Source organism: Megascapheus bottae, chromosome 20 (assembly GCF_031878675.1).
Source record: "Megascapheus bottae isolate mThoBot1 chromosome 20, mThoBot2.hap1, whole genome shotgun sequence".
Classification (NCBI taxonomy): Eukaryota; Metazoa; Chordata; class Mammalia; order Rodentia; family Geomyidae; genus Megascapheus; species Megascapheus bottae.
The window spans coordinates 30,380,965-30,400,541 of record NC_143528.1 but is presented as its reverse complement, the minus strand read 5'-3'; the positions used below and the strand labels follow the sequence as shown (position 1 = coordinate 30,400,541).

The following is a 19,577-nucleotide window of genomic DNA, read 5'->3' as shown; positions in this document are numbered from 1 at the left end:
GATTCCAAACTCTAGCCGTGGAATACAAAAGTAATTATTCCATTGGGCAAGTTTAATACAGGGGCTAAGAGAGCAGACTACAAAGAAATAACCTAACACTCATATTCTTTTCCATCAGTAACAAGTCTATATGACTTCAGAATTTCTTGATGCCTGGCTTTCCTTCTCTTGAAATGGAAGAATTAATAGTACCTATCTTACAGGATTAGTAATGTCTCTTTTATATTAGGTGTTCTGTCATGTTAGATCTGAAAAGATGTTTATGCACATATATATATATATCAATCTTACAAATCATATGTATAACAGTCATATGTATCATATATTATGTTACAGTGTAAATTGGGACATAGTATATCACTCTACTATTTAATTTAAGATGGTCATTGTGTTTGTCATCATATTCTGAAACCAATTTAAAATTACAAACAAACAGATTTGTATGACATTTTTTTCTGTATGAAAGGAGAATATATTATACATCTGAAAACCAGAAATACTTCAGGTCAGGCCAGCATCTACCTGTACATTGAAGAGAGTCTTTAGAGTCCTTTACTGACTAGCTTCATTTTCAGTGTACTTTTTCATGACTCGAATGAAAATGAGGACAAGAACTGGCCCAGAGCCCAAATTATTCCTATCTTTCCTTTCTTTATTTATAATTTTGAAAAGCAAACTGAATCACTTCTGAATATTCACCATACATAAAGTGAGAATATAATGTAATGAATCTTGATTTTTTATTTCATTAATTATAATAAACATTAGTTACCTATAATCAATCCAGCACTGAACTAGTTTAGCATGAGAAGAAGACATGGTGGAGTTCTTTTTCACTAAAAGCCAACTTTCATGAGTTTTCTTTTATGAAACTCTAAACAACTCTAATTGCAATTATAAAATTTATAACATGCTTATAAGGACTTGGGATGTGGCCTCTACCATTAAACAGAATATTTATATTCAAATCTCTGTTTTACAGCCTGTTAACTACAGAAACTTTGGTGAGGACTTCTGCAACTGTCTATCTGTGTCAAATGTCATTGTGTTCCAACTAGACTTACCACCTCCATTATTTAGGTCTAGACCCAACTATAAGTCCACACTGATTACTGATTCTGATAACAAAAGAGGGGGCATGGAGATCAATCTATATCCAACTATATTACTCTATACCATTCAGAACCAGTGTTCAGGCTGGATGAGCCCTGAAGGAATCCACTTCATAAAATGGCAGCTTGCTCCATTTTAGGAACAAATGTTGAGAGAGAATACCTGCATCCTGTATGTACAAGCCCAAAATTACCATCTTTCCAGTACAAACCATCAGGTGCTACTAAATACATCATTTACACAAATAAAATTGTTGCCATCTATGAACTTATCAAACTAAATCAGGAACTCTTGGGCACAATGACATTTCAAAACCACATCAAACAAACCAACTATCAAACACACTGGATATCAGCCCTTCATCTGGGATTTTAATGAAGATAGAAATGGTCAAATTTTACTAATGGTTTACTCCTGGTACTTCCAGACAGCTCTAATTAATTGATTGACTAGGAACATAAAAGATCTCATCTCACTGGGAACCTCTAGAGAGACCTACCAAAACAAGGATTTCTTGCATAAATCTTTTTGGTTCAATTTGAAGTAAAAGTATTTTTTTCAGATAAATGATAAAGACTTTGAAACTCTAGGCTTGCAAATCTCTCCAGGATGCTTGTTCTTTCATATTTCGTGTGTGTGTGTGTGTGTGTGTGTGTGTGTGTGTGTGTGTGTGTGTGTGTGTAGTGGTGGTGGTGGTGGTGTTCATAGCAGTGGTAGGGGTCATAGAGAATGCACTGGGGGCTAGGGGCTATCCCTAGTACTCTACCACTTTGGGCCACAGTGTTGCTTCTGGTTTGCTAGTAGTTTATTGAACACAAGAATCTCATGGACTTTTCTGCCTAGTCTAGCTTTGAACCATAATCTTCAGATTTCACACTCGCAAGTAGCTAAGATTACTGGCATGAGCCATTGGCTCTTTCTTATATTGTTAGCACCGTTCTGGTTTTGCTTTTACTCAAAAGTCTTTTATGTATGTTCTGTGGAATTTCATGACGCTTTCCAAAACATGCTCTGTTGCAAACTGTGCAGTTAGCCTATGTAAATATATCATTGAAATAATGATTGGCTTCCTCAAAAGACTAAATAAAGGTAGAAGTTCCCCATGACCCAGTAATTCCACTCCTGGGCATTTATCCAATAGAGCACAAATAAGGCCACACTAAAGCTACCAGCACAACCATGTTCATTGCAGCATTGTTTACCATGGCCAAGACATGGAATAAACCCCTTTGCCCCTCAATAGATGTGGTACATATACACAATAGAGTTATACTCTTTCATTAGAATGATTCCACACTATTCATAAGGAAAGATGTATAAAAAGTTAAATTAAACAAAGTAAGCCAGACCCAAAGAAACAAAAGTTGCATGTTTTCCATCATTTGTGATAACTATAATGTTTCTATAATTCTACAGGTAAACATACAAAAAATACACTTGGACTTGATACTAGACTCTAGATAATCTATTCACAAAAAATAAGACCAAAGGATATTCTTAGGAGTGGATCAGAAAGGCTCAATAGCTAAGTCCATATGCTCATATAAAATGATGGTCATTGAAATGACGTCAAAAAATAGAAACAAAATGATTTTTTGTCATTTTTTTATTTGGTGGGTTTTGTTTATTTTCTCTTTTGTCACTGTTTTTTGTTTTTATTTCTGTGCCTTTTGTCTTGTATGTAAGCTTATCTGTTTGGGAAATGCAAAGGGTGCCCAGAAATGGTGGGATAAAGGGTAAACCAATGCAGCAATGATACTCACTAGACACTGTGTTGGAAATGAACTACACAATTCGTTGGGGAGATCAGGAGGGGCAAACTGGGAGAAAAAGAGGGAAGAGGTGACACTGTTCATAAGGAAATGTACTCATTACCTGACTTGGGTAACTGTAACCCCTCTGTATATCACCTTTAATATAAGAATAAAAATGTATTTTAAACAAGAAATAATGGTATGAGGACATTAAAAGTAAAGAAGAGAGGCAAAATTGAGAACCAGCTATCAGAATGATTTTCTGCCCATCTATGGAATTAAGGGGCACAAATCAGTCACACACATATTTGAAAGGAAATGCTTATCAGTGGAGGCTAGAGAAGCAAATTCTGGGTTTGTGGATGGAGCTAAATTGATCACAAAAGAAATTAAGGCATAGAAGAAGTTATCTGAGAATAATGTGCCTTGGCTTACTCAATTTTTCTCTAAAAAATGTAATACTAACAGGAAAACATCTGGTGCCTTCTAAAGTCATAGACTTAAAAATGTGTGATTCAGAGTGTAATGTCCCATGGGAATGAAGTATACCTGCTTATCTCAAGATATCTGTTTTACCAAACTATAGAGACTATATGTAGAAGAATCATTAAATGTCTGCAACATGTTACCTAAGGCAGAAAGTCAAGAACCAATCTAATACAAGGATATCTAGTGAAATGGTTAAGTCACTGTGTAGATTATCATAAACCTACTTCTGAACTCCTGAAACCAATACTGGACATAGGAAATCAAAGAGTCTTTTCCCTCTGGTCAGAGTCTGTCAAGTGAACACACATTAGTGCTTTCTCAGGCCTCTCCTTGCACAGCAATTCAGACAAAACTATTAAGTTAAATCTAGGAAAAAGTAAATAATATAAACTTTGCAAAATGAGACATGGCCAGCTTTACCGCTGACCAAAAGTCAAATTTCCCAGCATGGATGAAACATTCAGACAAAAAAGCCTTTCTTTTAGTTGTAATAATTCTGAAAATTCTCCCAACTATATTTTTGGCAGATATTGAATTATAGGCTGTGATTTAAAGGGCTTGCACTGCGTGAAGTCTATGACTTCGATTTGATACAGACAAGATGCTGTGAAAGGATTCTGTGAAGAGGATATAGTCCAGAGATTGAAAATAGAGACTCATGACAATGGAATGATTGGAAATACTCAAAACATAGGAAAAAGAACTCCCCCCCCCCAAAATAGGAGGAAAAAAAATTGCAAAACTTTAATTGAGGGTAAGTGTCCAGAAGATTGGTTAAAATAGAGTTAAAAAAAAGAAAAGAGGGCTGGGAGTTTGGCCTAGTGGTTAAAGTGCTTGTCTAGCATGCATGAAGACCCGGGTTCGATTCCTTGGTACCACATACATAGAAAAAAGCTGGAAGTGGTGCTGAGGCTCAAGTGGTAGAGCTCTAGCCTTGAGAAAGTCCAAGGGGACATTGCTCAGGCCCTGAGCTCAAGCCCAGGACTGGCAAAAAAAAAAAAAAGAGATAGATGGTGAATGCTGAAAGCATAATGAACTACTATGTAAAAATTAGATGGTTTGACTGCCCTTTCCTACTCATTGTCCACACTGTAAAGAACTGTGAGTGAGTTTCTGAAGTTTCCCTAGCCTCGATGAATTCTCAGAGACCTGATTACTCAACAACAAGAACAACAAGAAAAGAATATGTAAATCCCTACAAATCAACACCAATTGTAATTGACAGGGCAAAAGAGAAGAACATGACTGAATGACTCAAGGAAGGTGGTAACTTGGCTCAGTCCCCCAGAAGGCTTTAAATCTGTGCATATTGGTTTAGGCAAAAATGGCCCAGAGATGGGCCATTAATCAGATTTTTCTGGTGACCAAAAACACTGTCATCCAAACCTGATAATGAAAGAGAATAACTGCATCAGGAAAAAGCATGGAGTGTTACTGAGCAGATCTAAAGTTAAAATGAAGGATGGTTTAACTTATCTAAATGATTGGGGATAGGCTGTTCTGTGTCTCCGCTCTTCCTCTCCTTAATGGAACATGGCAGACAGAAAGCCTTAGAATTATGTAAGCTCATTCAAGTGGCTAATTTAAAACAATTCAAGAAGACTCAGGCATGATCTAGGATTTTATTTCTGATGTGAACAAATGAATTCTGGGTTCAATAAGAGTTCATTTTGATGCAAGTATATTTGTACCAACAAATTCTTCCTCAGTGGCCTTTGTGGGGGAAAACTGATAAATCCTAGAGATTCATTTTACTTTATAAAAATATTAATACTTTAAAAAACTGGCTACAAAGAGTATACAATATTGCATAAACTGTTTAAGCTGTGTAACAAGCTAAAAGGGATGGCTATTCTACGAGCAGTTTGACTCATGCCTTCCTTTTCATTTCTGCTGTGAAGAAATTCAAAGCCCATCTGAATTCTTGAGGGATGAGGAAGAACCATCGATTTCATCTCCTTCAGGTTTCTGCACCTGATGAGATGTAGCACACTTGATCTAACTGGAAATTACTGGTATGCCCTAGAATAATGGTACAATGTTCATAGACCACTAAGAGAAAATAATTGTAAATGCTTCTTAAGCATGGTGTCCTATGGTGTTGCTGATTAACATATAGATTTCACAAAACATCAAATTTCCCACATATTCTTTGAACAGAGATCCTGTAAGCAGCCAATAATACATTACCTTTTTCTGCTCATGCCAAAATCAAAACAAGCAGCAAACACTGTGCTTTTAGGCAAAGTCACTTAGTCACATACAATGTTTGAGACATGTGTTAGCCTACATTAGCAAAATTACCCAGAAAAATAAAACAAAACCTAAATTTGAACAAAGCCGTAAACAACAATAAATGCAACATCTTTCTTCCCCTCCCCCATCTATTTTAATGCTTCAAAGACTCTTTGCAGAATCAGTCTCTGCCCTTTGAGATTCCATTACCCCCAGACAAAAAGTATCCCACAAAAGTAGCCAGGCTGATGGGAACATTTCATCAAAGCTCAGGACTGCCATCCAGCGGTAACTCTTGGGATTTTCCGAGTAGAAAATAACCTATTCTAATACTTAGGCATAATTTGAACACAATTGACTTACAATTTCAATGCCGTCTCTCTTGAAACTGTTTCTGTAAGTAAAGGACATAAATTTATTTTGCAACATGATATATTCATTGTCATCGATTTCTATATATACAGTAAGATCAAACCATACTTGTCTTTCTTTTTTTTTTACTTTTGATTCATTATGTATTTTGTTTGTGTGAATTCTTCAAATGTCATGAGTATTCACAAAACAGAAAATTGGACGCTCCCTTTTACTGAGGCTCAGCACTTGATCTTTTTCATATTTCTCTATTATGAAAGCAGTTCCGTTATTAACGGAATATGATGTGTATTTGAAAGTTAAACGGGATTCATGACTTTGTCCGTGAGTGGGAAATAGCACTTGTCTCTCTGTGGTTGACTTATTTCCTTGCCACAGTGATACCCATTTTCATCCAGGATGTCAGCAGATACCAGTGGCTCATGTCCGTAATCCTAGCTACTCACGAGGCTGAAATCTAGGAATAATGATTTGTAACTAGCAGGGGCAGACCAATCTGAAAGACTAATCTTCAGATGTGGAGATGTGGCTCATGAGGCAGAACAACAGCCATGAACAAAGTGAGCAAGAGTGAGATGCCCTGAGTTCAAGCTTCAGTACTAGCACACACACACACACACACACACACAGCAGAACTTCATACATACTTAGATATATAAATTCTACCCTACTTTATTCTCTTATAGTCATTCATCATCATAATGGAATCCTGTATTTTAAAATGTTTATTTTAATAAATAAGGCTAGTACACGACTACTTGGAAAATGGCATTTTCTTATTGTAACATGAAGAAAACTTAATTATGTCTATTTGTGCTCCTTTAAAGCATAGCTGGGTTCCCAGTGACTCAAATTAATATTAGCTAATGTAATATTAGCTACGTAATAATCTAAGATTATCTAATAATCCTAGTTTATCCTAATCTCAGGAGGCTCAGATCTGAAGGTCATGGTTGGAAGCCAGCCCAAGCAAGAAAATCTGTGAGACCCTTTTCTCCAATAAACCATCTAGTGATAGAATACTACCCTTGAGCAAATAAGCTCAGGGACAGAATTCTAGCCCTAAATTCAAGTTCCAGGATGGGCATAACATCTTCCCTACAACCAAGCTATAAAATTGAAGAATAAGATGCATATGATGACACTTATTTTTAAATTGAAAAACATGTTTATAAGTCATAATATAAAATATGACCCAGTCACATGACATTGCCTTTGAATATGCTTTGCTATTGACCTTATATACGTAAACAATAATATTCAGAAAAAAACAACTTAGCAGCACAAATATTTCTTTTGGTTTTTCAGTAGTTCTCTAACTCCCAATCTCAATGACATGTAAGAAAATCAGTATTCTAAGAATGTGAACTTTGTGTCAAATTAATATGCATGACTAATATACTAGAATTTAATTTTCAAAGTGATGAAAATAATTTTCAAGCAAGTTGCCTTTTTCTTTGACTTTTAATTAAATTTCTTCTACAACAGTTTCCAGATATGATTTGGACAATAATTTACAATGCATTATTTTAATTCATGACTTACATTGCCTTAAAATAGAAAGGGTCAATGTAAATTTCTAATGAGAATGAGAAATTAGAAATTTAGTCGATTTTATAATATCACAATGTGTCCAAAGTGCAGACGTGACACTTTTTAAATTTGTCTTCTTTAAGTTAAACATCAATATTACATTTGTGCATGGATTTATCTGAAATTTTTTGGCATTTCTACACTGATTTGTTGCCAATCTCTAAAAAATAAGAATGATATTTCAGGTGCAATAAAAATATATTGTTTTAAATGATAAAGAGTATAATTCAGTAAAGATTATCTGTGTTATCTTACTTTAAAAAGAAAATATAAGGACAACAATCACTCATTATATGGCTTTTGTTTCTATATCCTAGAGGTCCTTTCATTTAGCGTCCTACTGTATGGCCTTATGTATCTAGGTTTTGCTCTATTGCAAATCTCTGCTAGGAGAGCCCAAGGTTTCTACTGATTATGACAAATGAGGGACACCATTGTTGTCCTTAATGTACTATGTTATCTCTCATCTCTTTTGCTGTCCCTTGGTTATCTCATATTCTTACAGTATCTCACTTTGTTATCTGATATATTGGATACATTTGTATTTGGTTATTTGAAATTGGATAGGGAAGGGGGAAAACAAGATGAGGGGTGGGGGTGGGAGGGAGGGAAATGGGAACCAAGACATGAGAAAGGATATCAATGTATGTGAATTAATGCACCTTCTATCTGGCAAATATAATGTAACCCGTCTATTAATTACAATAAAAATATATAAAAAGAAAATATAAAAGAGGGAGGTAAACAGATTACTCACATGGGTGGGAAAAATACATCCTTTGAGCTCTCCCCCCCAAAAAAAATATTCACACCGGTGCTATATGGTTAGATATGGCTATATATGTATACATACAGTTAAGTCTGTTATATATGTCAAAGGTAGAGAAATAACATGGTAACATAACAAAGTAAATGCCTAATGGTATCGATAAAGTAGTTGGAGTTTTTTCCTTTTATCTCCAAGTTCTTAGAACACTTAAACAGAAGACTAAAAACAATCCATTTGAAACATTTTAAACACTGTTTTTTGAACTATAATTATGTGTGCAAACATAACCAAGATAGTATCTATCTTTATTTCAAGAGCTTATTCTAATGATTGAGAAAGATTAGAAATAAAAGAAATAATAAAAGTCCCAATGGTGAAAAGATTTTTAAAAAAAAGCAGAAGAGATAGTAAAAGAAATGAAATTTGCAAGAAAGGTGAGAAGATGCCGCCAGTGAAGTTGAGTTAGGACTAAAAGAGTGTGGCATTTCAAAAAGACGAGAGCAGAGCTGTGCCATGACAAGAACAGAGAATGAGCTACTAGCTTTGCTAAGATGATCGCTGTTCATGACAGCAGCAGAATTAGCGATGTGAGGAAGGCTTGACTTGAAATGAGTTGAGGCACAGATATCAGGGTGGAGAAGAGCATGTAGAAAAGTATTTAAAGACATTTTCCCGAGGTGGGAAAGTAAGAGTTGTCATTGATGGGTAATGTAGATTCAAGAGGATTCATTTTCTATTCGTTTGCATTTTAAAATAGAAGAAAAAATTTAACTGGCTTCAATTGGACCTTACAAAGCATGATGTTAGAATAAAATGACAGGCCAGTCCCGAGGTCATACTCGTTTATAACCATTTACCTCAACTTATGTTACTGTAACCATCTCTGTACATTACCTTTATAATAATGATTATGGAATATTAAAAAAAATAAATGAGCCTGGCACGGTGGCTCATGCCTGTAATCCTAGCTTCTCAGGAGGCTGAGATTTGAGGATCAGCTTCAAAGCCAGCCTCGGCACAAAAGGACCTGAGGACCTGAGATTCTTATCTCCAATTAACCTCTAGAAAATAGGAAGTAGGGCTTGGCAGAAGGGTAGGGCAGTAGCCTTGAGCTGAAGAGCTCAGGGACAGCACCCAGGTCGAGTTCAAGCCTCATAACCCGCCCCCACACACACAAAATAATAATAATAAATAAAACGACAGTATTAAGTACAAATGGGATAGACTTAGGATTGAAGTCCTTGTCTAAGTGGGACCTCTCCCTCTAAGTTCATGGATAGAGGTAGGGAACAGGACTTAAACTGGAAGCAATCTCTGTATCTTTGTGTGCACAGTTACGGGGGCTTCATCCAAGGACCTTGCCATTCCTCTTTGACATTTTTGTGCAAGCCTAACACTTGATCCACATTTCCACTTCTTGCTCTTGTTAATTAGAGGTAAGAGTCTGAGGGAGTTTCCTGCCTGAGTAGTATTTGAGTCATCAAATCTGTAATCTGTTGCTCTCTTTCTCTCTCCCCCTACCTCTCTTCCTTTCTTTCTCCCTCTTATCAAGCTTTCATTCATGCTGCAAAGCTAAACTTTTCTAAACTTAGACTTCCAGCTCTGCGACAATAGCAAACATTTGAAATTTTTTACACAAAAGATTAAAAACCAGGCTACAATAAAGCCACAAGTACAACTATGTTTGTTGCAGCACTACTGTCCATAGCCCCTCAATGGATGAGAGGATTGAGAAAATACGGTATATATACACAGTGAAATTTTACTCATCTAATTAGAATGATAATAAACTATTAACAAAGAAACTGAGGAACCTTAAAATATTACATTAAATGAAATAAGTCAGGTCCAGAAAGACAAAAATGCATGTTTTCCTTTATAAGAAGATAGGTTTAGCTTCTAAACTAACAAGTAAACACATGGGGTGGTTTGCTAGTATATATAAATATATTCACTGAAATATAGTAGATTCAAGAGAGATCTTAAGTAGTATAATTCCATAGAAAGGCAAAGACTAAGTTCAGCCAAATAAAATAACAGGAAGCAAGGACTAGAACGTCTTAGGGTGGGATCAAGGGGAAAGGTGTGGCAATGAAGAGAAGAGATAACTCCAGTCACTGATCCAATGTATTATGCTACCAATTTAAGTAGAGTGAGGGGAAGGGTTGGAAGGGATTGGTGAGAGAAAATGTTGAAAGAGGTGATATTAATCAAGATATAGTGCATTCATGGACTACTTTGTTAAATGGAGAGTCATTTGTACAACTACTTAAAGTTAATAACATTTTAAACCCCATGCATATAATTACTGCAATTATTTACTGGTCTTTGGTAGTACTTCCCCATTTTTCTATAGTTTACTATTGGATGCATATGTTGTTTGATTTATTCATGACATGCTCTTAAATCTGCTATTAACTTTGAAAGATGACAATCAGAGTTTCCTGTCCTTGAAGTCATTTTGTCTTTTTGGACTAATTTAGAATGTCTCTTCTCTGATTCCTTGGGTGCTGGTGTATACCTAGGCAATGCTATTTACTTAACATGTTAACTACTATTACTAGTTCTTCTTTGTTGAATTTTAACTTCAGGTTGAATTTTAACTCCAACAAGTGAAGCAGAAATATACATTTTCTTATAGGCCATAAACAACTAACCACGAAGTGTCAAATCTAGAAACAGTCCGTATCTCCACCCTCTCCCTATTCATTCTGGCTAGCCTTGGCTGCTTGGTTTCATTACCTGTAAGACTGTTTCTTGCCATGTCTGAGGCACATTTCAAATGCTAGTTCATTTGTGAAGGCTTCTTCATTTCCTTCTTGCCTAAGGTAACTGGTCTCTATGGAACTGTCCCTAATGTTCTATGAGATTTGCTTATGGCACTTACCATCTCTCATCTGATATTCTATTAATTTCCTCCACCTACTAAACCATAAATCTTGTTGAATGAAGAAATGTGCTTCATTTTTCCCTTCATAATTGCCTTACTTCGTTCATTAACATAGAGGCTATGCTTATAGGTGCTTTCAGTGCACTAAGTTCCGATTGCGCTTTCTCACTTTATAAGGTGTGAATTTAGACAAAAGTGTGTAGGTGCCCTCCACATTGAAATACAGAACATAGTGCCTGGCCCACCGGGGGCTATGAAAACTAAATTCAGGTGTATAGAAATATTCACAAGAAACTGTGCCTGGAATACAGTAAGAGCTCAATTAACATTCCTGTTTTCAGAGGGAAAATACTCAAATTGAAAATACTCATATTGAAAATAAGTAAAAAAAACAAATACTCTTTTTAAATGTCATGAAAAAATAATTTAAAAGCACATGGAAATAGCATTATCCAAATACACTGCCATCTCCCTAATAACTTTTCAAGTTTTAGGCTAAATTAAGCAATATCTACCCAGTGATGTTTGTGCTTTCCTTTTTTTAATTTTAATTTTATTGTCAGGATGATATAAAGAAGAGCTAAAGTTAAATACATAAGGTAGTGAGTACAATGTTTGACAAGAAATGTACATAACATTTTTAATAAAGCATTTTAAAGTAAATCATAGACAGTCACCATTAGGCATTCATTTGAAAAGCTAAACTTAGAATAAAGAAATATAAAACACTAAGTCATATTGTCTGGGAGGAAATTAGGAAATGTTGCTCAGTCTCTTTTCTCTGGATTGCCTAATAATATCAGGAAAAGTATTTCTCCTCAAGTATTGTGACAATTTTCATTTTATCTGAATACATTTAGTTTACCAAGTCCTATAACTTTTGCAAGTAAGCATACAAATAATAGTAACTATTCTGTAATCTCATTTTATTTTCTTCTTATTCTGAATCTCATGTGTTTTAGAAGTATAATAATTACTATAGCTAGCTCTCTCCAACTTGAACCCTGTCTGCAGTTCAGCATATTGCTACACAGTTGAAGCTAGGAAACTCTTCTGCCTGCACTGTCTTTGAACACAGTAATGACCTCTAGGTCTCAGACTTTGAATAACTAGGATTACAGACATGACCCACCAGGTCAGGGTGACAATTCTTTTCTAATTATTACACACTGACAAGTATGCATAGACTAAACACAAACATAGTTAAGACCACAGATAAAAACACACATGCCTTAGAGATGATTGTGTCTTTTCAAGAAGATAAGATACTTCTTAACATCTCTGAGTACCAAGGATAATTTGTAATCCAGATTCGATATGAATTGAATGCTGGAAATTTCAGGTATTTTGTTGCTCTTTATGTACATATGTGCATATATATATGCACACACATATGTAGACACACAAGTATGTGTGTATAAGTGCACATATATAAAATATATGTAAATATATTATATATATGTATCATAAAATATACAAACATTGTGTGTACATGTATTATAGTAAACTAATCTGTTTAAAGATATTCAGTCACTAAAATAATTTGTTTTGAGCAAAGATTTTCTAGTCATAAATATTAATCAGTTAATACTTCTCCATTGTGCTATGTTTTTTCACACTATTATTTTCCATTAGTTCTTTGTCAAAATGTTAATGATTTTCCACAGACATAATGAATACATTAAATGGTAAGAAACACAGTTCATTTTGTTATTTTTACACTAGTGCACAAAGCATACAGGGCAAACAGTTCCTTAAAACTATATTAGACTTTGAAGATTCATTAAAAATTGTATACTTAAAATATAATAAAGCAACATACTATAATGTAGTCAACACTAAAGAGTGAAAATGGTGGCAGAAGTATTTCTTCAAAGACTTTTACTGTTAGGAAATCATTTATGTCCCAAACTTGGTTCATTTTAACATACACAGGATAAACAATAGTAGAAATATTTAAAGGAAAAGAGATTCTAGGCAGTTTGAAAATATTAAACTCGGGCTGAAACACCTCACAGAGTCTAGATGTTAATAATAACTGATCAAAAAATGAATCATTAACTTTGTGGCTAATCAACTTACTTTCCATGAGTCATCAACTTTTTCAAAAGGTTACTGTTTCTTTCACTGTTTGATTAATTTATATGTCTCAAATCAACACAGAACAGGTGTAGACTAATTCTGTCTATTTATGTATGATTGATAGCTGAGTATAAATACTGTATCTTGAGCCATGCTGTTTCAGATCCCTGCATGTTCTTGACTGGAAGACTCCTGTGAAAAAGTGAATATATTTAAGTTTTGTTGAACAGTGACCTTCAGTTATTTCTGGGCTCCCAGAAACAACTCAAAATAACTGGTCACTTTCTGGGACTTTCACGATTTACACTGACATTATTTGCCATCGTCAAAATGTTTTGCGGGAACTATGTAAGTATAATGTTTATTTCTGTAAAACTTTCTGGTCTTTGACATTTGACCTTTAGTTATAAAATCTCACTTTGTGTTATTGGCACTCTGAAGAGGACATATTGGTTTTAATTTTCTCCAATAAAATTTTAATTAGTAAATGCTCAATATAACTATTACATGAGTTAATATTATTAAATTTCAAATCCATGCTAATGTGTTATCCCATAGAGGCAATTCAATTGCTTTAAATTTCATAAGTAACCCAGCTCATCCTTCTTAACATTTTAGTGATGTTTTATCTTTGCATTATTTTTCTATAAGAAAATAATGGTGTTGAATAATCTGTATTTTAAATTTGTGATCTCTCTAGATTATTTTTGAATAATTATCTGTTGAATTCAAGAAACATACAACTTGATGTAGGCAAGTTATTTTTTTCTTTATCTGAACCATTTCATCCAGTTTTTCTGATAGTCTGCTAACTTTTGAAGATTCAATAAAATTATCTAAATATTCATTATCTCAAAAATACATCTATTTCATATGGTCTTTGAGAATCTAGTTAAGTGTGTGTTTTAACTATGATTTTTAAAACCACATTATTTTTAAGACTTTCCAAAAAACTTTATGCCTAAAAAAAATCACAAAATTATTATTTGATTAAAATTTAGCAGAAAAAAATTACTTGGCTTATCCATGCTCAAGGAATTAATTACTGGAAATATTTTTAACATAATTTTGTGATAAATATATTAGGAAATTCAAACGTGAGTACTTTCATTGCTGTTTGCTTAACATTCTCAATTTTGTTTGAATTTCGAGATTTAATTGTGCAGTAGGAAGTGAGTCCTTTTGTTTCAGAAATTGTCAAACAGGTCTAGTTCACTGCAAGGAAATTAAATGTATCTGGTGATTTAGACAAAAACGGTAAGTGACTTAATTTGCAAGAAGCTGTGCTTTCTTTCCATTCCATTTATTTCAGTAAATCTATTTGCAAATATTTATTATATTTTGTATTGTAAATAATCATATCGTGTGTGTGTGTGTGTGTGTCATAGGCTTGAACTCTGGGCCTGCACTCTGTCCCTGAGGTCTTCAGCTCAAGGCTACCACCCTACCCCTGGAGCCACATTGTGTCAGAAAACATTTAGAGAACATGTAGAGTATATTTCATAGATTATTAAAAGTTACTACATTGAAAGCATTTTCAAGAAGTTTAGTCATTTTTCTGTGCTTTTACAGCAGAGAAGAAAAATGAAGATTAAAGAGATGAATTTGAGCAGTTCTAAATACTTATTTTAAGTAGATTTAATTAACAGCATTAAAGATAAGTGTATGTTTATGTATATCCTCAGTGGATGTAGACAGTAAAATGGTTTTATAACATTGCAATCAGATAATTTTCTCTAGTAAGTCATGTGATCCAAGTGGTTAAAATTTGATGTGTAAGATGCCAATATTTAAGGCCAAATTCATCACTGAAACTGAATTTGGATCTGGCATGCTCAAGCATGAGACAAGAGCTTCTATAGGCAAAAGAGTTCTCATCTCATAATGTACATGATTATTGACTCCGGTGCTAGACAGAAATAGACTTAATAGTTGAATCAGGGGCTGGGAGTGTGGCCTAGTGATAAAGTGCTTGCCTAGCATGCACGAAGGCCTGGGTTTGATTCTTTGGTACCACATACACAGAAAAAGCCAGAAATGATACTGTGACTCAAGTGGTAGAGTGCTAGCATTGAGCAAAAGAATCTCAAGTGGTAGAGCACTAGCCTTGAAAAAGCTCAAGGACAGTGCTCAGGCCTTGAATTCAAACCCCAGGACTGGCAAAAAACAAAATAGTTGATTCAGTATATAAGACATTGAACATACAATTTGATATATATATATATATATACACACACATTATCATTTCTGAGAACTATTGCAGTAGCATTTTATTGTCAATTAGAAAAGTTTAAAATATATATACGTAGAAAACAACATTTGTAGTAGAATGAACTTCATGTTCAATGTTGAAATGTTTTAAAATTACTTTTCAGATTTATAGAGTCAGATGATTCCCATTGATTAAGGTAGTTTACATGTGTTTGTCATATTAACAAATTAAATTTATCTTTGGTGTAAGAAGGATATATGCTTCTTCTGAAGACACCTACTTCTGTAGACTATACAGCCATCTATAGAAAATAAGATTTGATTTATTAATGTGAACCCAGAAATTTTGATTTATGAATATAAATCATACTTCAGAAATCCATTATCATAATATCTAAGACAGAAGGAAAATATATTGTGGCCTTTTCCCAGACTTTCCTCAAACTTGTGTCCTTCCTTAGCTACCTGAGTAGCTGGTATTACAACTGAGAACTCATTTACCCAGCAACAAAAATATTCTTTGTTGACACAATTAGGTGATATAAAATGAAATCTAGTACCTCTACAAAGCTTCTTTTTTATTTATTTTTCCTTCATGCATTTCATTGTTATTATAAACAGAGGTATTTCAGTTTCATAAGTCAGGCCGAGAGTGCTTTTCTTTTTGAATAATGTCACCTCAATCTTATATTTTCCTCCCATCTCCATTCACAAATTGTATAGTTCATTGTCAACATAGTGTGTAGTGAAAAACACTGCTACATTTGTTTATCATTTGTCCTACCATTTCTGTGGGCCCCTACTTTGCCTCCTAAAGAACAAACAAGACAAAAACAAAGGAAAACAAAAATGGCAACCAAGAAAAACAGTCTTGTTTCCATTTCCCAGAGTTCATTTCAATAAATACTATTTTATATGATCAGCTGCACCTAGGTATTGTACCTTTGTGTTCCTCTCCTAAAACTGTCCTCCTTACAAAGTTTCTCTTGCTCCTGAGTTCTCTCCAACATGACTCAGAAGCACCAAAGTCAAGTAACAAGAAATTAGACAATGACTATAACTGGAAATGAGGTGTTCAACATTTTAGCCTAACTCGTTTGGAATAAATGTATTTGGATTTTAGCAAAGAAGTATATGTAGAAAGAAAAAGCACTCCATAATTTTTAAAAAATCATAGCCTCTTATCCAGGAGTGATTGCAGGCTGAAAAGTCATTCCATGTGAATAGAGGCTGTTGATAAAGCAAGATTATTTTCAAAGCAAACTTTTGCTATAGAAAGGAAATCCTGTGAGATCCAAGAAATCTAAGCTTGTTTATCTCCAATATGACTTACTGAGCAAATATTATTAAAAGGTTATTCATACTTCAGATTGCTTTTCACTATCACAAGACTACATTGTCTGAACTTTACACACTTTGATTCAACAAAAACTAGACGTCACATGGCTTGTGACTCCAACCTTTACTGAAACTCCTGTGGAGCTAATCAGTACTGGACTGGAAAAAGTAAATTCAATGGAATAACTTTTGCCTGGAAGTGATATATAAAGCATGCTGTTAAGTTTTTTTTTAATTCTGTTACAACAACTGTAGGTTATTTCATGTTAGAGATGGGCAAGGGTTGAGTCCTGAGAAGTAATTAAAGCTGAAGTCTAAGCTAGCCTTAGAATGTATAGTCCTATATTTTTCCGATCTCAATTTTAATACCTATTGTAAGACTGTAATAATAGTACCTCTCTTGCGCTCTCAAGAATTAATTGGCAGATGAAACACTGAGAAGAGGATATGGTACATGGAAAGTATTGCTGAAGGATGAGCTATTAAATATCAGTGTTCTACCTTGAATTAACTCTAACTTGGATGATCTGGCCTTCCAAAACACAAGGTGTTGCCTTATTGCTTTCAGAGAAGAGGTTAAATTTGTACCAGTGAAAATCTGCATGTTTGTCTGTCATCTATCTATCTATCTATCTATCTATCTATCTATCTATCTATCTATCCCTGTGTGTATAACATTAGTTCAAACTTTATGAATAAAACATCAACAGTTTCACAAGCATAAGTACATTTTATTTTCATTTTTACTTCTAAATACATCCAATCATGTAAAATGTTTTCAGATATCCATTTCCCCAGTTACTGTGACCTTCTTCTCTTTTTATGGCTAAAACTCCCTAGAATCCACTTTCCTTCCTCCAGTTTGCTCTGAATCCACTTGAGTTTGGTTTGTCCATAAAATTCCTAAACCACTCTTATTAAGCAAAGCAGTGACCACTGTGTGCTTAAATATGATGCCAGATCCCTGAACCTTTCTTGTTATCACTTCTTTGTTGGGAATATTCCACAGCTGAATTCCTAAACATTCCCCTTTTTTACTGTAGTCACTCTTTTGCTCATATCACCAAAGATAGTTTAAATTATAATTTATGTGCATAGTTACTTTTAAATTTGTAACACTTGCACTTGAACACCAAATTCAAATAATCAAATTTCCACACAGTGAGAAGAATCTCACTGTGCAAGAAAACACATATAAATGATAGTTTAAAAAAATAATGTGAAATCAAGGATGTCTTACTCTTTTATCACACCTTCATCATCATCACCTTTCAACTTTAAGCAATAACCCTTATCTATCCATCCTAATATCTCTCTCAGTTTCTGGGAATAAATGGTGAATATGATTACCAGGCTTTAAACTCCTAAAACATGTGTTCTATTGATTTACAGGAACTACCTCTGCTGAAATTAGGCAAATAATTGGAGTAGAAGCTAATATATATAGTAAGCTAATACATAATATATTACATATATAATATATAACATGTTACATAATATATGTTACATATATCATATATTACATATATACTATATTGTATAATTATATGTTACATATGCATAATAATCTAATATTATTTATCTAATAATATATAATGAGATTTTGTGGAATTCTTTGGTCTTGGTACAGAAGTCCTTAACATTTTATCATAGTAACAAGACCAATCATATGCATTTAATTCATAGAATCATTTGGTGTTTATTCCAAGCTAAAAAGTTATATTTCCTCCATTCAATTGCAAGGTAAAAGTCTTAAGACATAATATTTGAAAGCCAAGTGGGGCTCATGCCTGTAATCCTAGCTACTCAGGAGGTGAGAGCTGAGGATCAAGGTTCAAAGCCAGCCCAGGCACAAAGGGACCTGAGATTCTTATCTCCAATTAATACCTAGAGATTTGGAAGTAGGTTTGGGCTCAAGAGTAGGGCAGTGGCCTTGAGCTGAAGAGCTCTGGGACAGCGCCCAGGCTGAGTTCAAGCCCCATGACCCACAAAAAAAAAATAAAAAAGACATGATATTTGAGCAATATGAGTAATGGTTATTTTAATGAGTCATTTCGGTAATTAGGTGGAGTAGAAAAGGCAGAATGAAAAGAATCATTTATCTGACATTACTCACTGACTTGTACATAGACTCCTGGGACCAACACCCAGCCCTCTCCCCAGGCTGAGATTCTATCTATAGAAGTACTTTAAAATCATGAGTAGCTCGGCCCAATTCACTAAGACTGAAAGAACTCCAAGAATTTGTTAAGTCTTTTCACGATTCATGCTGTCAACCTCTCAGCTGTCATCTCTTTCCAATTATCTTCACCAATTCATAAAACTCTGCTTATAAATTGAAAGCATATGTTTCTCACCTAAGGAGGAATAAAAAAATTCTTATGGTCCATTTTCTTAGCCAGCATCTCATGTATCACAAATTTAGCTATTAATATGTTTTATTGTTATACTTTTTATTTATATCCATCAGAAATGCTGAAAAGTATGCTACAAATAATTAGAAAACCAATTAGAAAACCCTGACAAAGATCAGATATAAAACATAAAAGTTGTTTATATACGGGATTATGTCTTTCTATGTCTTTTGTGAGTAGAAAGGTTTTATTTTGCCAGTTATAAAAATGTCACATTTTTCTAAGCAATATATGTTGGCAATGTTTTTCTTTTTCTTTTTGGGTTGTAGGTCTCAATTCTGTTTTCAATGTGTTTTATTGTCGGGGTGATGTATAGC

At 34.2% G+C, this 19,577-nt stretch overlaps 1 protein-coding gene across 1 annotated transcript in view; it reads left to right on the top strand.

Moving 5' to 3' along the window:
* Window positions 1–13,596: 13,596 nt before the first annotated feature.
* The window catches only part of Anxa10 (annexin A10), a 47,314-nt gene continuing 41,333 nt past the window's right edge, over window positions 13,597–19,577 (top strand). Inside the window, exon 1 of the mRNA XM_090353785.1 lies at window positions 13,597–13,645. Within this exon, the coding sequence (XP_090209911.1) occupies window positions 13,628–13,645 (18 nt within the window). The 5' untranslated portion in view covers window positions 13,597–13,627. The remainder of the gene's footprint in view (window positions 13,646–19,577) is intronic.